The sequence below is a fragment of the Balaenoptera ricei genome, chromosome 4 (assembly GCF_028023285.1).
Source record: "Balaenoptera ricei isolate mBalRic1 chromosome 4, mBalRic1.hap2, whole genome shotgun sequence".
In the NCBI taxonomy this organism is placed as follows: domain Eukaryota; kingdom Metazoa; phylum Chordata; class Mammalia; order Artiodactyla; family Balaenopteridae; genus Balaenoptera; species Balaenoptera ricei.
The window spans coordinates 95,569,858-95,589,443 of record NC_082642.1 but is presented as its reverse complement, the minus strand read 5'-3'; the positions used below and the strand labels follow the sequence as shown (position 1 = coordinate 95,589,443).

At 35.9% G+C, this 19,586-nt stretch overlaps 1 protein-coding gene across 4 annotated transcripts in view; it reads right to left on the bottom strand.

The window, feature by feature from the left end:
• The window catches only part of GSK3B (glycogen synthase kinase 3 beta), a 198,677-nt gene that overhangs the window by 59,254 nt on the left and 119,837 nt on the right, over positions 1-19,586 (bottom strand). For all 4 annotated transcript variants that reach the window (XM_059921032.1, XM_059921035.1, XM_059921034.1 and 1 more), the window contains exons 4-7: positions 16,589-16,699; positions 14,628-14,758; positions 7,362-7,468; positions 4,460-4,557 (exon numbers count right to left, since the gene is read on the bottom strand). In XM_059921032.1, the coding sequence (XP_059777015.1) occupies positions 4,460-4,557; positions 7,362-7,468; positions 14,628-14,758; positions 16,589-16,699 (447 nt within the window). The remainder of the gene's footprint in view (positions 1-4,459; positions 4,558-7,361; positions 7,469-14,627; positions 14,759-16,588; positions 16,700-19,586) is intronic.

The following is a 19,586-nucleotide window of genomic DNA, read 5'->3' as shown; positions in this document are numbered from 1 at the left end:
ATAGAATCTATGCAGTCATTAAAAAAATCACTTAGTCAACATACACTTCTTCACATGAGAAATACATTTAATTATTTAGTAAAAAAAAGTCTACAAAACAGATGGCACTTTTGTTTTAACATACATATGCATAGAAAAGTATATAAAAATATTCACAGAAGTTATTTTTCATGATGTACCAGAACAGAAAGTGATTACTTTTGTTCTTTTCTTTGCATTTGTGTCTGGGTATATTTTCTGCTTTGAGCATATAAAATTATAGCATATATAATTATAAAAAAGTAATCATCATTAAAAAATACTACCTTTTCCAAGTCTTCAGAAGACTCTTTAACCCCACTGCTATGACTTATGGCAGAGGTGCCAAAGGACAATGCTATATCACTGAACCTATGGTTTGTGAAATTCCCGACAGATGTTCTCCCGAAATGTTTTATTTTTATCCAGGTATCTGAAATCACATCAAATATTTCTTAAGGGTATTTTAACTAGTACGTTAAGGAAGAATTTAAGAAAAAAAAATCTTATTATCTGAGAAGTCCCAAGCAGAATCTCTCTGTTTACAAATGCTTTGAAAATCCAAGCACTTTTTGATACTCAGAGATTAACTGGCATAATGAGATTCTGATCTGATAATCCTATGTATGAAATCAACTTCAGAAAGCTAAGTGTTTTTCATGCTTAAAAATGATTTCTCATGACTTTCAATTCCATTCTGCCTTATACTTCTAACTTACTCTGAAGATGTATTTTAATTTTATTCTAAATATTTTTCAAAAGCCTTATTTGAGGGTAAGTAGGGAGGTTAAGGTTAAGCTAAGTTAGCTCAGTTCAAATAATACTCTGTGTTACTCATTCTGTAAATTATTGGCATGGACATCCAAGCCAATAAAATTTAATAAACAACATATACAATCACACTAACTTTTCTTATTAATTCCCAGGTAATTCCAAATTCATGAATGAACAATGATCTAGTAGATTAATTTAAATACTTACTGAAAACTATTTTGGTGTCCTTGGATATTAAAACACAACAATAAAAGAAAGTCCCTGCTCAGAAAGTTTATAAAATAATTAGGTAATTCTACCATTTAAAATTTATAAAGTTTGCTGTACGATTGTCACTTTTTGCATAAACTCAAAATCAGAGAGAAGAGTACCTATTGTACTGGGGGCAGGGGTGTGGGGGGCTGCGTCAGCTACCTCCAGATACTCCAGAGGAATACCCATGAGGCTTTCAAGAGAGAAAATGTAAAGAGCAGAAAGGAACAGTGACATAGATTCCCTAGTTACCGAAAGGACTAAGTGTGCATGACTAACATCTCAAAAAAGCTGAGACTTGAGTTGGGCAACTGTGAGACCACTTTTCACGGAAAACTCAAATCTATTCTTGAAGTCCCGATTAGCAGAAATGACAATGTTTGCTTAAAATATAAAATGTCTTAATACATTTAACTTCGAAAGCTAACCTATACAACTCTTTTCTGACATACAACTTAGATCAGGAAAACTGGAACAGTTATATCAGAATTAGTTAAGAGTTCTTATTTCAATGAAACATCACAGATATTCAATATGTAAAGTACAGATAGACAGGATCAACAAGACTTAGAGCTAACTTAAACACACAAAATCCCTAAAAAGTTTATTAACCTCCATGCAATAAGATTTAGAGCTATACTATACACACATACACACACCCCCCAATACAATGTCTATTAATTAACCTCAATGTAATGTATAACTTTAGGTCACCAAATGGGTGGTAAACTAATACTGATATATCATTTATCCTGGGTAGTACTGCTTAAAACTGTAAAAGGGACTGAGAAGCTTGATATCCCAAACTGCCCTGGGATGTTAACTCCATTATATCATCTTCAAAACATCTATAGAAAGTGATCTTGGAACTTCAGTAGGTGATGACTATGTATAAATGCAAGATGACAAGATAACATATAAATGAAAAGAGTGTTTTGTTTTAGAGATGGCCTGCTACAACAAATTAATCATGGACAAGCTTGCAACAAATAAGCCCTAAATAAAAATGAAGTCTTAAACCATCAGTAACAAATTGACAATTTCTACTAAAATTAAATAAGCACAGACCAATATTAGTAGAAAACTGAATTACAAGGACTGACAAAAAGTGGTGAAATAAGCTCTGGACTTAAAGGTTTATAAGATATGAGATATAGGATTTATCACAGATATTCAGTTCAGCTTCCTAAGCAATTTCATTTGTGTCATGTATGAATTCATTAAAATTAATGACAAAGAATAAACCATCACACAGTTCTAAACTATAATCAGTAGAGAAATGACGCAGTTCTAATAAGCTAAACATATTTGACAAATAGAATGTCAATACGCCAGGAGAATTGTAGTATGGTAAACTCAAGTACATCAACTGAAAGCCTGGGGATACAAGAAATGCTGAATGGTTGTACTGACTAAGGGTCAGCAAACTATGGCCCAATCTCTGTTCATGTAGGAAGGGCCCAGGAACTAAGAACTGATTTTAAAGATAAACATTTGCAATCAATTTGATGATACGAAACACTGACTTTGAACCCCAATTAAGAGAAATGTTATAGCCCCCTCAAAAGAAATCCATTCCTCTAATTAGCAGACTTGAATTTCATCAATGAAAAATTTGTGGAAATTTGTTTTTTTTGTTATATTGAGTTGGCCAAAAAGTTCGTTCGGTTTTAAGTACAAAGAAAAGACACATTTTTCATTTTCACGAAGAACTTTACTGAACAACGTGTTCAGTAACTGAACAAACTTTTTGCCCAATCCAATATATCTCAGACATCCCTAACTTTCATTTTAGCCCACGAAGCCTAAAATGTTTTATCTAGCCCTTTATAGAAAGTTTGCCAACTCCTGTATTAGAATACTAATTTGAATAATAATGAAGAATACATAAGCTTTTAGGAAACAAGGAAATCAAACTATCTGAACTTAGATCTGAGTGTAGTGTGGGAATCAGGAAGAAAGTAGATCTGTTGAACTAAGTTTAAAGTTTCAATTTGAAACTAAAAGATGGTTACTAAAAAAAGACAGCAAAATATCAGTGATCTCAAGTGCAAATCATAAGAAATTATATAGATAGTAAGGAAGATTCTTGATCACACATGGGTGTTTTCAACCACACTTGCACACACTGATACCTAGCAAAATCATTTTATCAAAAGTAACATATTCTTATAAATGAAGTACAAGGATTTTAAAATAACTTAATCACCATCCTGTGTATAACTAGAAAAAGCTACTGAGAACCAACAAGGACCTGCTGAATAGCACAGGGAACCCTGCTCAATACTCTGTAATAACCTAAATGGGAAAAGATTTAGAAAAATAGATAATGTATATGTATAACTGAATCACGTTGCTGTACACTTGAAACTAACACAACATTGTTAATCAACTATACTCCAATATAAAATACAAAAAATTTTAAATGAATAAATAAATAAATAAAAAAGCTGCTGAGGCTCAGCACAATAAACACTAAATTCAAGCTGCCCAGATACAGAACAGGCTGCATTCCAAAGTAGCGATCTGATGTTGGAAGTATTCAAGAAAACACTGAAAAATCATCTGTCAGGAATGTAACTAAGAAGGTTCTTTCATTGGATGGAGAATTGGACTACATAACCTCTAAGGAGATTTTCAATTTTCCACTTCTGTGAAACATTTGGAAAATCAAGAATAAAGACTAATAGACAGTAGGTGTTGTTGCTTTGGACAAACTATAACCTTAGAATCAACCAATCTAGTGGTCTAAATACAGAGACACTAGATATTACTAAAGGGGGGTTGAGAACTTATTTAAGATCTCAAATATTAAAAACGTTAAAATGTCAGTGCTGCTGTTCTTAAGAGACAATATGAATTCCAAAATAATACTACTTTGGATCTGATGTTGTTAATAAAGGTGTTGACAGACCTAATAAGTAAAATTATAAGTAAAAATTTACTTAAATTATAAGTAAAAATTCTGCTTCTATCAAGTGGTCTAGTCATACATACTCATTTTTTCATTTTATAAATATTTAAATATTGACTAAATACAAGCATCTCCTATGTGCTCAGCGGAGTATTATGAGCAGAGAGCACATGGTGAACAAAAATAGACATAGCTTGGGTTTTTATTCAGTTTATATACATTTTAGTGATCTATTGCTTTTAAGTACTTTAAATAACAGATATATCCCTTTCTTGCATCAGATAGCCAAAATAGCTTTTCTAGTGTCACATAACAAGAGAATAACTCAATTAGAAAGTAAAAGCTGGGTTCTTAAACTTCTTCCATAGCTAAACTTGCTATGTGATCTTAGATCATGTTCTCCATTTCCTCAGTTTTTCATGCGTGTGTGACAGATATGGATTCTTAGAGAACAGCAATAAGATTCCTTCCAGTTCAAAAATTCTGATCCAATCTTCTCACCTTGATTATTTCTACCAATTGATCCACACCACTGTCCCCTGGAAATATTGGTTGTCCTAGCAACAGCTCAGCCAACACACAGCCTGCAGACCATACATCTGAAGAGAAAAGAAAACAAAAGCTTATTAATACTCTGTAGCTTAAGTTGCATTAAAAACTGTATTCATTTTCTAATTTTACTTTGGTCAGAGAAATATCACAAGGAAAAGACTGTATAATCCAAAACAGAGGGAAAAAAGCCATCAAACTATCCTTAATGCATTTTAAAATTGTGTTAAACTTACTAAACAGGAAACAGGACAATAAGAATATTCTAATAAAGGGTAATATCTATTTAATTATCAAATACCAGATGTTCAAGTCTTCAACAACCAAGATAGGGATTATAGAATGAAAACATAGCACATGATTATTTACTTATTATACTTAAAAACAAGTCAAAGTGATACATTCTCTTCACATTGGCAGGTACTTATACAGAGTAGCAGAAAGCAAGGGCTTAATCTCCTATATACAGGGTTGTAAGCCAATGGAAATTTCTGAGAAAAAAATTTTAATACTTTAAATGGTTAACTTTTGTCTTGTAATATGACTGACAAAAATGTGCTTAAACATATGAATATTTTAAAATGCAAAGATAGAAGAATACATTTTATTTTACAAATTACAAAATATAATTCACTTTTAAGTCAAAGCAGAAACCTCAATCTTGAGAGAAAACTTTAAAAAAATAATTTAATTAATAAATTTTAATAATTTATAAATAAATTTACTAAATAAAAAAAATAAAGCGTACATCCTGGCTTACCCACGATAGTCCTGGTCTAAATGACTGTCCTGGGATAATTATGAAGAGCATCCCCTTTCTCTCTTAAAAAGTATTACCAAATGAAAAGATAAATTATATGGGCACTCTATTTAGAGCCCATTACCTAAGACTTCCTGCAAGAAAAAGCTAATTTTCAGTTTCTGGATTCCTGGGTTTTGTATGAATCAGCAAACAAGTGTTTTAGGGAGATGAACATAAATCATTGCTGGGCTTTCCATCTACCAGTAGGGAAGGAGAAGAATGGTGAATGGCATGGGGACAACAAATAATTTTATCAGTCTGATGTAAGATGCACTAACAAGAGGAATTTGAAACTAACACAACATTGTAAGTCAACTATATTCCAATATAAAATAAAAATTAAATTAAAAAAAAAAAAAGAGGAATTGGAAATCCCTGCTCCAATGACTACATTTTACTGGCTTGGAAAAATAATGACAGAAAATTCATTTAAGAAATTGAAGTTGATTTTGTCCAGCTACTCTTTCACTTTTAATACCATTGTTAAAAATATTTCCAAAATATATTTGTATTAGAACACTTTTAAATATATTTATTTTTGTTTATTTATAAGTCTTCCAGAGTCTAAGAAGCAAGTATCCTAAATCTAAAAGGGAAAGCCAAATCTAGGCTTGTTAGGGTTCAAAAGGCCCCAGCTGTATCAGTGGCCTATGGTGAGTCCTACGCCTAGAAGAGCAGAATCTGGTTTTAGTCATGCAAAGGAGGCTACTGGAAAGCAGATACTCATAATATCCAGAAAATTGATTCCTAGTAGAGGAAACAGATTACACTGGCCCTTTTTTTGTGAGAAGTATTCCCAAAGAACTGCTACGCACATGGACATTTATAGACGTTATATACTCTTAAGAGGGTTAAAGGTTTATGTAAACATGCCTTAATATGTCAGATAATATGGTCATGACTTTTTTAAAAGAAGCAAACCAGGACTTCCCTGGAGGTGCAGTGGTTAAGAATCTGCCTGTCAATGCAGGGGACATGGGTTCGATCCCTGGGCCAGGAAGATCCCACATGCCACGGAGCAACTAAGCCCGTGCGCCACAACTACTGAGACTGCGCCCTAGAGCCTGCGAGCCACAACTACTGAGCCCACGTGCCGCAACTGCTGAAGCCCGCGCACCAAGCCCATGCTCCACAAGAGAAGCCACCGCAATGAGAAGCACATGCACTGCAACGAAGAGTAGCCCCCGCTCGCTGCAACTAGAGAAAGCCCACGTGCAGCAATGAAGACCCAATGCAGCCAAAAATAAAATAAATAAATTAAAAATAAATAAATAAAAGAGGCAAACCGCATTTATTTTTTTGTTTGTTTGGTATCTGTATGCTTTTGGACTAGGGAATTCTCTTCAGAAGCAATGTATAACAATAAAATAAAGTTGACCTCCACCTGCATGCCACCCTAAGGTTGCTCCTTTCTTAGCTTCCTATTCATGTCCAACTGATCACACTCTGTATGTGCACTACTACTAGTGGGCTAAAATGAGGTAGACGAGGAGGTCAATGAAGAATGAAGCAAACTGTCTCTATTCAATTCCTTCTATCATTAAAGGTCTTTTGTGACAAATTCTACAGAATCGGTGGGTTTATCCAAACTACTAATGGAAAAATCAGATTGTTCCTTTTGAGCTGACTTAAATAACCAACTGAGACAGCACAGCAGGAGTGTCAGTAATATGGTCATCCTACCACTTTAATCATAAACTTAATGGATGCAAATTCTCCAACTGGCGATCAAGCTCAGAAGGGAATATTTCAGGGGAATTTTTTTTTTAAGTGAAGAAAAGGTATACTTAGAATTTATTTAAAATTTTAAGTTAAAAATAACTGTAATCCTAAAGAAATCACACAATCACAAAGGAGTAGCTTATAATACAAGAAACGTAAAAGTAGAATAGTAAATATATCTTAAATTCTACACATTTTTGCATATCAATCTTTAAGAAGAAATATATTTCAAGGCATATTTATATTTAAGTACAGATTAGTAATACTAAATTACTAAAAACAAGATGCAATAAATAATTACAAGCCATTATATTCAGGTCCATTACTTACCTATACTAGAGGTATAATCAGTGGCTCCAAAGATCAACTCTGGTGCCCTATAGTACCGAGAACAGATATACGAAACATTGGGTTCTCCTCGGACCAGCTGCTTTGCACTAATAAAAAAATCAAAAGCAGAAATTCTTTAAATTAAATCTAAACCGTATCATTGCTATCGTAAACTGCTATCATTCGCAGCACAATGCTTATGTAAGATTCCCATAATTCCAATCATGCAATATATAAGAAAAAGAAAATATAAACCATAACTATCTCTGACAAAACAAACTTATAATTTTAACATATCACTCTGAAAAAAGAACAGTAACTTTTAAAGAATGCATTTGTTAACTGTCACCTGAGGAAAAAGATTTTTAAAAAATCACAAAATGATAAATGTTGAATTTCTTCTGCTCTTGTTCCCTGAATTCCACCTTTAAAATACAAAGAAGAAAGGGCAGAAAAATGAGAGGTACTTCCCCTCACCAAAAAGCACAGTAATAGATTATAATATAAGAATGAATACTGCTTACCCAATATGTTTTTTAAAAAGGTAAGAAATTGGCCACTCTCTTAAAATTTGACTTCTGACTCAGAGTGAGTATCCCAAAGCTTGCAGATCCAATCTACTTTATTTTTTTCCACCATTTGGTCAATTTATTAACTGTCTAAACATTCGTTATCCAATAAAAAAAGATAGGCCCTTTCCTGTAGGGCAGAGATAATTCACAGTCCATGAATTCTAATTCTGCTGTCGTAAGTTAAATCACACATTCTCTTAATCCAACTTTCCTTCCCAAATACTTTGTGGCATGTATTTTAAACATTAAAATTAGTTTCTTTCGAAGTACCTCTCAAGAAAACTTGAAGACACACTGAAATAAATAAACTGCTATAAAAGCTAACCATTTTGACATAAAATAAAAGGAAAGATAAATACAGGAAATAAATACAAACAACAAAATCAAAATAGTAAAAAAGTAAGTAACAAGAAAAGGTAAAAAAATTTTTTAGGTAAAGGTACAGGAAAATCAGAGTAGAGATAGATGAAAGTAGTCACAAAGGTTTCAGTTTGAGCTTTCTTTTCTTCCATTTATTTCTGCTCGATGATAAGTCTGACCATAACCTGGTCTTCCTTCATCACAAGTTTTGAAGGTGGGAGGCAGTTTATTTAACATTCTCACCAAGGTTTGACATACAGCAGCCATTTCATAAACTAATAAACACTAATCCCTGTTTTTAGGCTGCATGAAAATTAAGACACTTTTTCAGCAAAACTGATAAAACCTTTCTACCTTATAAAGAATTTTCTAAATTAACAAGACGGATTCCAATTATTTAGTCAGAAAATTCACTGATAAAGAAGGTAATATTAGAAATGCCACTTGATGGAGCTACCTTCAAAGTGTATCCCAAACTCTACTTGCTCAAACTAGCCGTTAAAAACAAAAAAGGCAGCTTTGTTATCAGAGCTATTAAAAGTGAACTAGGCGGAGTCAAGATGGTGGTGTGGGAAGACACAGAGTTAGCTTCTCCCCACAACTAGTGTGCCTGCCAGCCGCTGGTGGGGAACGCTGACACCCAAGGAGATAGTAGGAACCCCAAAGTGAACCGGTAGGAAGTAGGGGGACTGAGGGGGGAGGAGAAGTGGAGGCCAGACAGGATTTGCGCCCCTGAGGCCAGGGAGATCAGGAGAGGCAGGCGGGAGGGACTCTCTGGGAAGAGAAGGAGAGGAGCAGAGGGTGACCGCCTGGCCCACTTGGGCCGGGGAGCCTGCTGAGCTCTCAAGCCAGTACCCCGCCTCCAGAGCCCCAACCAGGCCATGTGGGTCCTGGGGGCATAAGAGGGAGGCTGGGGAGATGAGGAGTGGCAGGCGGGAGGAGCCATCCAGGAGGAACAGGAGAGAAGCAGAGGGCGACTGCCCCGCCCACTGGGGCCCCAGGCAGCCTGCTGAGCTCCCAGACTGATCCCCTGCCCTCCAAAGCCCCCTCCAGGTCTCGTGGGTCCTTGGGGGCATAGGAAGGAGGCCGAGGGGAGAACAGGAGAGGCAGGTGGGAGGGGCCCTCCGGGAGGAGAGGGAAAGGAGCAGAGGGCAACTGCCCCACCCACTAGAGCCCAGGAAGATTGCTGGGCTCCCCTGTGAGGTCCCCCACCCTCTGAGACCAGGGCTGGGGGGGGCAAACCTGGGTCCCTTCTGTTCCTTGAGCCTAAGCCCCACCCCCCACAGCCCCCAGGGCCTTTTCCAGCCCTGTCAGTCCTGAGCATTGGCTCTGCCCACCGCCCAAACCTCACCCTTGCTTAGGCCCCGCCCTACACAGCCAAGGCCTCCCCCCGCCCCCTTTTTTTCTTTTTTCTTTTCCCTCCTCCTCTTTTTTACTATTATGGTACTGATGTGCCTTCTGGTTGTTGATTCATCTATACTTTTATTTTTATATTCTTTCTAACATATCTGTTTATTTTTTACTTTGTTATTGTTTTTTTTTTGCTGCCCCAGGCAGCTTCCGGGACCTTGGTTCACGAATCCAGGGTTGGGCCGAAATTCCTGCGGTGGGAGCTCCAAGTCTGAACCACTGGACTAACAGAGAACCTCAGGCCTCAGGAAATGTTCATTGGAGTGAGATCTCACGGAGTTCCTCATCTCAGCACCAAGACCCAGCTCTACCCAATAGCCTATAAACTCCAGTGTTGGAAGCCTCAGGTCAAACAACCAGTAAGTCAGAAACACAATCCCACCCATTAGGGGAAAAAAAAAAAAAAGAGAGATGGCTAAAAAATATGTCACAGATGAAGGAGCAAGGTAAAAACCTACAAGACCAAATAAATGAAGAGGAAATAGGCAATCTATCTGAAAAGAATTCAGAGTAATGATAGTAAAGATGATCCAGAATCTCGGAAATAGAATAGAGGCATGGATTGAGAAAATACAAGAAATGTGTAACAAAGATCTAGAAGAACTAAAGAACAAACAGAGATGAACAACACAATAACTGAAATGAAAAATACACTAGAAGGAATCGATAACAGAATAACTGAGGCAGAAAGACGAATAAGTGAGCTGGAAGACAAAATGGTGGAAATAATTGCTGAGGAGCAGAATAAAGAAAAAAGAATGAAAAGATTGAAGACAATCTCAGAGACCTCTGGGACAACACTAAATGCACCAACATTCGAATTATAGAGGTCCCAGAAGAAGAAGAGAAAAAGAAAGGGTCTGAGAAAATATTTGAAGAGATTATAGTTGAAAACTTCCCTAACAGGGGAAAGGAAATAGTCACCCAAGTTCAGGAAGCACAGAGAGTCCCATACAGGATAAACCCTAGGAAAAACACACCAAGACACATATTAATCAAACTAATAAAAATTAAATTCAAAGAAAAAATATTAAAAGCAGCAAGCGAAAAACAAAAAATAACATACAAAGGAATCCCCATAAGGTTATCAACTGATTTTTCAGCAGAAACTCTGCAGGCCAGAAGGGAGTGGCAGGATATACTTTAAGTGATGAAAGAGAAGAACCTACAACCAAGAGTACTCTACCCAGCAGGGATCTCATTCAGATTCGATGGAGAAGTCAAAAGCTTTTCAGACAAGCAAAAGCTAAGAGAATTCAGCACCACCAAACCAGCTTTACAACAAATGCTAAAGAAACTTCTCTAAGCCAGAGACACAAGAGAAGAAAAAGACCCACAAAAACAAACCCAAAACAATTAAGAAAATGGTCATAGGAACATACATATCGATAATAACCTTGACTATAAATGGATTAAAGGCCCCAACCAAAAGACACAGACTGGCTGAATGGATACAAAAACAAGACCCATATATATGCTGTCTACAAGAGACCCACTTCACACCTAGGGACACATACAGACTGAAAGTGAAGGGATGGAAAAAGATATTCCATGCAAATGGAAATCAAAGGAAAGCTGGAGTAGCAATACTCATATCAGATAAAATAGACTTTAAAATAAAGACTGTTACAAGAGATAAGGAGGGACACTACATAATGATCAAAGGATCAATCCAAGAAGATGATATAACAATTATGAATGTTTATGCACCCAACATAGGAGCACCTCAATACATAAGGCAAATGCTAACAACCATGAAAGGAGAAATTGATAGTAACACAATAATATTAGGGGACTTTAACACCCCACTTACACCCATGGACAAATCATCCAAACAGAAAGTAAATAAGGAAACACAAGCTTTAAATGACACAATAGACCAGATAGATCTGATATTTATAGAACATTCCAGCCAAAAGTGGCAGAATACACTTTCTTCTCAACTGCACATGGAACATTCTCCAGGACAGATCACATCTTGGGTCACAAATCAAGCCTCGGAAGATTTAAGAAAATTGAAATCATATCAAGCATCTTTTCTGACCACAACGCTATGAGACTGGAAATCAATTACAGGACAAAAACTGTAAAAAACACAAATACATGGAGGCTAAACAGTGTGCTACTAAATAACCAAGAGATCACTGAAGAAATCAAAGAAGAAATAAAAAAATACATAGAAACAAATGACAATGAAAACATGATGACCCAAAACCTATGGAACGCAGCAAAAGCAGTTCTAAGAGGGAAGTTTACAGCAATTCAACCTCACCTCAAGAAACAAGAATAATCTCAAATAAACAATCTAGCCCTACACTTAAAACAACCAGAGAAAGACGACCAAAGAAAACCCAAAGTCAGTAGAAGGAAAGAAATCATAGAAATAGAAATGAAGAAATCTATAGCAAAGATCAATAAAACTAAAAGCTGGGTCTTTGAGAAGATAAACAAAATTGATAAACCCTTAGCCAGACTCATCAAGAAAAAAAGGGAGAGGATGCAAATAAATAAAATTAGAAATGAAAAAGGAGAAATCACAACTGACACTGCAGAAATACAAAGGATTATAAGAGACTACTACAAACAACTATATGCCAATAAAATGGACAACCACGAAGAAACTGACAAGTTCTTGGAAAGGTACAATTTTCCAAGACTGAACCAGGAAGAAGTAGAAAATATAAACAGACCTATCACAAGTAATGAAATTGAAACTGTAATTAAAAATCTTCCAACAAACGAAAGTTCAGGACCAGATGGCTTCACAGGCGAATTCTAACAGGCGAATTCTATCAAACATTTAGAGAAGAACTAACACCTATCCTTCTCAAACTCTTTCAAAAAATTGCAGAGGGAGAAACACTCCCAAATTAATTCTATGAAGCCACCATCACACTGTCACCAAAACCAGAAAAAGACATCACAAAAAAAGAAAATTATAGACCAATATCGCTGATGAACACAGATGCAAAAATCCTGAACAAAATACTAGCAAACAGAATCCAACAGCACATTAAAAGGATCATACACCATGATCAAGTGGGATTTATCCCAGGGATGCAAGGATTCTTCAGTATACACAAATCAATCAATGTGATGCACCACATTAACAAGTTAAGGAATAAAAACCATATGATCATCTCAATAGATGCAGAAAAAGCTTTTGACAAAATTCAACACATATTTATGATAAAAGCTCTCCAGAAAATGGGTATAGAGGGAACCTTCCTCAACATAATAAAGGCTATATATGACAAATACACAGTAAGCATCATACTCAATGGTGAAAAACTGAAAGCATTTTCACAAAGATCAGGAACAAGACAAGGATGCCCACTCTCACCACTCTTATTCAACATAGTTTTGGAAGTCCTAGCCACAGCAATCAGAGAAGAAAAAGAAATAAAAGGAATACAAATTGGAAAAGAAGAAGTAAAACTGTCACTGTCTGCAGATGACATACACTATACATAGAAAATCCTAAAGATGCCACCAGAAAACCAGTAGAACTAACCAGTGAATTTGGTAAAGTAGCAGGATACAAAATTAATGCACAGAAATCTCTGGCATTCCTATACACCAACAACGAAAAATCAGAAAGAGAAATTAAGGAAACACTCCCATTTACCACTGCAACAAAAAGAATAAAACAACTAGGAATAAACCTGCTTAAGGAGGCGAAAGACTTGTACTCAGAAAACTATAAAACACTGATGAAAGAAATCAAAGATGACATAAACAGATGGAGAAATATACCATGTTCTTGGATTGGAAGAATCAATATTGTGAAAATGACTATATTACCCAAAGCAATCTATAGATTCAATGCAATCCCTATCAAACTACCAATGGCATTCTTCACAGAATTAGAAGAAAAAATTTTACAATTCATATGGAAACTCAAAAGACCCCGAACAGCCAAAGCAATCTTGACAAAGAAAAACGGAGTTGAAGGAATCAGATTCCCCGACTTCAAACTACACCACAAAGATATAGTAATCAAGACAGTATAGTACTGGCACAAATGCAGAAATATAGATCAGTGGTACAGGATAGAATGCCCAGAGATAAACCCACGCACATATGGGCACCTAATTTATGACAAAGAAGGCAAGAACATACAATGGAGAAAAGACAGCCTCTTCAATAAGTGGTGATGGGAAAACTGGACAGCTACACGTAAAAGAATGAAATTAGAACACTCCCTAACACCATACACAAAAATAAACTCAAAATGGATTAAAGACCTAAATGTAAGACCAGACACTATAAAAGTCTTAGAGGAAAACATAGGAAAAACACTCTTTGACATAAACCACAGCAAGATCTTTTTTGACCCACCTCCTAGAGTAACGGAAATAAAAACAAATATAAACAAATGGGACTTGCTCCTAGGAGCAAACAATGTTATGAATTTATATCATTCCAAAAATAAGCTATGCATCTGTGTACATATGCCTATACTCTCTGTGTTTTTAGAATACAAAAGGGAACATACTATACAGTCTTGACCTTGCTTTTTTGAATTTAATAATTCTTAGAGATCATTCCTTTTCCATTCACAGAGAGCTACTCCTTTCTTTTTAACAGCTGCATGTATTACATTGTATGTATTATGTACCGTAATTTATCTGGTAATGTTCCTACTGCCAGCCATTTATATACAATTCTATGATAAAAATCCTGGTATATACAATATTTTGTAAATGTGTGAGTATTTGTAAGGGAACAGTTCCTAGGAGTTAAATTGCTGGATGAAAGACTAAAATTCTGACAGAAGTTACCAAAACTACCCTCACAAGAAACTGCACTAGTTTATAGTCCCTGAGTAAGAGTAACAAAAGGTAACGAAAAGAGTATACAGGGTGGGAGGGTGGGGCTGGAGAGGAGGGAAGGAAGGGAGAAGAAAAGAGAGCTAGCTTACCTTCCAAAGTCACAGAGTTTTAAGACAGCTGTATCAGGATCCAACAAGAGGTTCTGTGGTTTAATATCCCGATGGCAGATTCCAAAGGAATGGATATAGGCTAAACTTCGGAACAGCTGATACATATACAACTGGAATAAAGAGTAAAAATTAATTGAATACTTACTTTCTATCCCAAACAATTCAGAGTCCTTACGCAGGAAACAAAGTAACAGATTTCCAGAAAAGAATAGTGAAAAGCTGGGGATTGTTTGCACTCAGTCTTTCTTAAACAAGTTTTATGTCATTTCTCTATCCATTAGCTAATTATAGTTTAGTTAACCAATGTTATATTTGTACCATCTTTTAATAACTTAAAAAAGGAAAATTTACAATGTGCTTTTATAATTTTTATTTTACTAACATCTCACCACAAACCTTTTTTCCCCTAAACACAGATTTAAAAACTCAGAGGGGTATTCCAAATCATGTGACTAACAAGTACCAATGTTTAGACCAGAAGCCAAGTCTTCTGTTTTTTAAGTTCATCATCCTTTGTCAGGGCCAGAGGTTATTGATACAGAGGTCTGGGAAAACTCACACGTGAACTGAGAAAATCTGTTATCAATGGACTATCAAGACATCAGTAAATCTATTAATAGCAACACCATTCTTCCTGTTAATATCCTTCAGAATTAAGTAGACTTCAAAATGCCATTTAAAAACAGATCCTAGATGACTACTGACATCAATTTAAAAGAATATTTATTTCAATTTTATTACAAAACAACATACACTGAGAAACTGGGTCTGTGTGGGAGAAAGAATTAGACTCTTGACTGGAGAAGAGACAGTCTTTGTGAAGAAAGTGAGTGTATCTTAAACCTTCTATTTGTTCCAAGGTCAGTGTTCTGGTTCACTTATAAATTTTTCTGACTCCTCACCTTCTGACCTCTACCCCAAAGTTATATACCATGAAAGGAACTTTTGAAATGATTCAAATCAGAGATACCAGTATCTTGGTGAAAAACAACAAAAAGAGAGTTAAAAGTCAGATAAAGCACTGACATAAGGTATCATCTACATATGAAGTGGTCTTGACTCCTACAAAAATATACTGAATCACCAATTTACAGGAAATACTGAGGACAGAGGAACATATTAACACCACTATAGTAATCCCATCAGCAAAATCCATTTTATTACTATAAAGTTTAAAACTATAACTATTAAGTAAAAACTTCAGTACTCAAAACATTCAGAATCAATGCCATTTTATTTTCTAGAGCTATTTGTATAAAAGGTAAAATGCAAAAAATTATACTTAGAAAGCTGAACTTTTAAACTTAACTCCTAGTTAATTTTCACAATGTCATAGTTAAACAAATAATCTGTTTCTAATAATCTACCACAACTTCAGTCATAATTATGTTGGATAAATTGCAAGCCACTCTAACATGAGTTGTATCAAATAAAAAAGATGACATTGACATCAGGTACCAAAAATTAATTAACACCTTAATAGAGCCTGTGCATATTTAAAATTACGAAAAGTTTAAACTTCAGCTATGGACACACTATATCTATAAATGGCAATAAAACATTGCATTTGGTAATATTTATAACCATATTTTTATAATTTTATAGGATATGCTTGCTCCTATTTCAGCCTGTGGCACAATAAGGGTTATAAGAAATTAAATTAAAAGGTGCTATAGGTAGCAAAATAAAAACCCATAATTGTCTGTGAAAAAGTTCATTTGTCAGAAAGATGACAAGTATCTTTAATACCCGCGTCATGAAAGTTTAAAAAGGGAAGACTTCACGCTTTAAAACTGTACAAAAATTTAATGAAACTCTAGCAATACCTACTTTGCAGCTTTCCCCCCTCAGAACAAGATGTAATAATATAGTTAAAATAGACCCAGCACTCTCCCTTGTTCATAATAACTAAAATGGGAAATTGTTCCATTTTTACATACCTTAACATAGATCACAGGGAGCGTCTGTTTGGCTCGACTATAGTGTCTGGCAACTCTGTATACTGTTTCCGGAACATAGTCCAGCACCAGATTAAGATAGACCTCATCTTTCTGAAAGAGTTTATTAAAAACAAACAAACCAAAAAAACAAGATTAGGAACTAGTCTTTAAATATTCAAATTAGAGTAAATTCTCTATACATTCACTTATTCAGATTTTTAAAGAAAAGATTCATGTGTTCCATTTTAATTATACAAAATTAATTCAGAATATAACCATAATAGTAAAAACAAGTCTACCACATTTTTTTTACTAACAATTTCATGGCAAAAACACAGCCATTTCAAGACTGTTAAGATTGCTAGTCATATTTAAACTGTTATTTTGGTTATATGATTTTAGAGGATATTACCTGTCACAAAACTTCATATTTTCTAGTTTGAGAATCATTGCTCTTATATCCTATCAGGAAAGGTGTCATGGTAGTAAAATAAGTATTGAACTGGGAGCTAAGAAATGTGCATTTCTAGCCCTAGCTCTGCTAACTGATGTATGCAAGTCATTTAATCTCTCTAGGCTTCCGCTTCTTCAACTATAGCATGAAAAGTTGGACTTCAAAATTTCTCCTTAAAAAGATTCTATGGTTATTTGATTAGTTATATTAGTTAATTAGTCTATAATTAGTAAAATAATCACTTGTCTTCTAAAATTAACTGAAGAAAAAAAAAGAATAACTTATAAGGCAGCGAGTTACCATACTCACAAGTTTACTGCAGGTCATATGTTTAAACATCCATTCACAGCAGCATAAAGACACCAATCCAAGATCAGTGGAAAGAAAGAAGGGAATTCCAACTAAGTACCAAGTAGGAAAGAAGAAGAGAGTGCTACCCTCACCCTGTTCATGTGAATAATATCAGATAAGCAAACTGAAGCAGAACACGAAGTTGAGAATCACTGTGTTCAAGTCTAGAACTGGCTACTGAGTAGGAAAATCTGCAGGTAAAACTTCACAATCTTCCCAGTTTGAAATCATCTTACCTGCCAAACTAAAGTGAAGAATTTCAATTTTCAGCATTTATTGAGCGTTTTCTATATGTCAGTAGTCATTGCAGAGGAAGTAAGGAAGTAAGGGTGTAGGTAAAAGACATGTCATCTAAATTGAGTATGAAAGGGGCATTTCAGGCAGAGAGAAAACTGTATTCAAGATGTGAGGTCGGGCTTCCCTGATGGCACAGTGGTTAAGAATCCGCCTGCCAATTCAGGGGACACGGGTTCGAGCCCTGGTCCAGGAAGATCCCACATGCTGCAGAGCAACTAAGCCCATGCGCCACAACTACCGAGACTGCGCTCTAGAGCCCGCGAGCCATGACTACTGAGCCCACATGCCACAACTACTGAAGCCCGCGTGCCTAGAGCCCGTGCTCCACAACAAGGGAAGCCATGACAATGAGAAGCCTGTGCAACGCAACAAAGAGTAGCCTCCACTCACCGCAACTAGAGAAAGCCCGCGCGCAGCAACGAAGACACAACACAGCCAAAAATAAATAAATTAAAAAAAAAAAAAAAAAAAAGATGTGAGGTCAAAGAACAGAGCAGATCTCAGGAAACAGTTTAGTGAGGCAGCATGCCATTGACCCTACTACCTTTTCACTTTCCCTCAGTCTTTCATGTTCTCCTCTCTTCTCTCCATATCCAGCTTAAATTCCATGGTCTAACATTACCCTCACTCTCTAACAAGGGACTTAGTAAACAATAGCAAAGGCCTGTTTTTAAACTCTTCTCCCATCCTCACCCTCAGCTGATACCTTGCTTGTACCACTACATGTACCCATTTACCAGCATCTACCCCCAGATGCTTTTCCTTCACTACTCTAACTAGAGATAAGCTGACCAAGCTCCTTTCTAAGGCAAACTCTGCTGCATGTGAACAAACTACTGTGCTTTTCCTATTCATACTCATTGCTTCAGTAATTTTTCTTTCTCTGTCGATTATTCTCTCTCTGTGAGAGCATTACAATCAGCACATAAACTTGTTATTTCTCCCATCGTTAAAAAGAATCTCTAATTGCACTAATCACCACCATCCTATTTTCTGGCCCCTTTAACAGCAAAATTCTTCAAGAGATGTCTAAACTGACTTTCTCCAATACCTGGCTCTTCTCATTCTCTCTAAAACTTACTCCAATAGAATTTCACCACCACTATTCCACAAGAATTATTCATCAAGATCAATAATCTCCTTGTTGCTGTATTCAATGCTAATTTTCAGGCATCATCTTTCCTTCTCTTTTACTTGACTTAGCACTACCATCTGACAAGTCGATCACGTTCCCTTCTTTGAAACACTTGCTTCACTTGGGTTTTAGAACACTATACTCTTCTGGTTTTCATCCTACTTTAAAGACAGCTCTTCTGGCTCTCTATTTCTGGTTCCTTCTATTCTCCTTTATCTCTTAAGGAATAGAGGATCTTAAGGCTCAGTCCTCAGACCTCTGTTCTTTGTGTAAGCCCACTCATCCAGTCTAATGGCTCAATACTACTATACACTGATGACTCCCAAATTCATATATATCCTGGGACCTCTGCCTTTAAGTCCAGGCTAGTATATCCACTAGCCTGGACTTAAAGGCAGAGGGGGAAGTTGGGAACATGATAATGAAAGCAGTGTGAGCAGCTGGAAACCTCCTACAAGAATCCAAGGCCTAGACTAGGGCATAGGTAATAAGGATTTTTAAAAAAGGAGGTGGGAGACAGGTATATTGGCTAGTTAAACAAGAGAGTAATAGAGAACCTGAGAAACAAAGAAGTTTGGATTAATTTAACAGTCTCTAAACCTGGGCAACTAGGCAGGTAATGAGACAAGGAACGTAAAAAGAGCAAAAAGGTGTGAGGGAAAAAGTTGAACTTTTATTTAATGAATATCAGAACATTTTAGGTAGCTTTGTTCCATAGGTGGTTGAAAATACACAGGTGGTTGGTCAAGTCAAACTCAGAA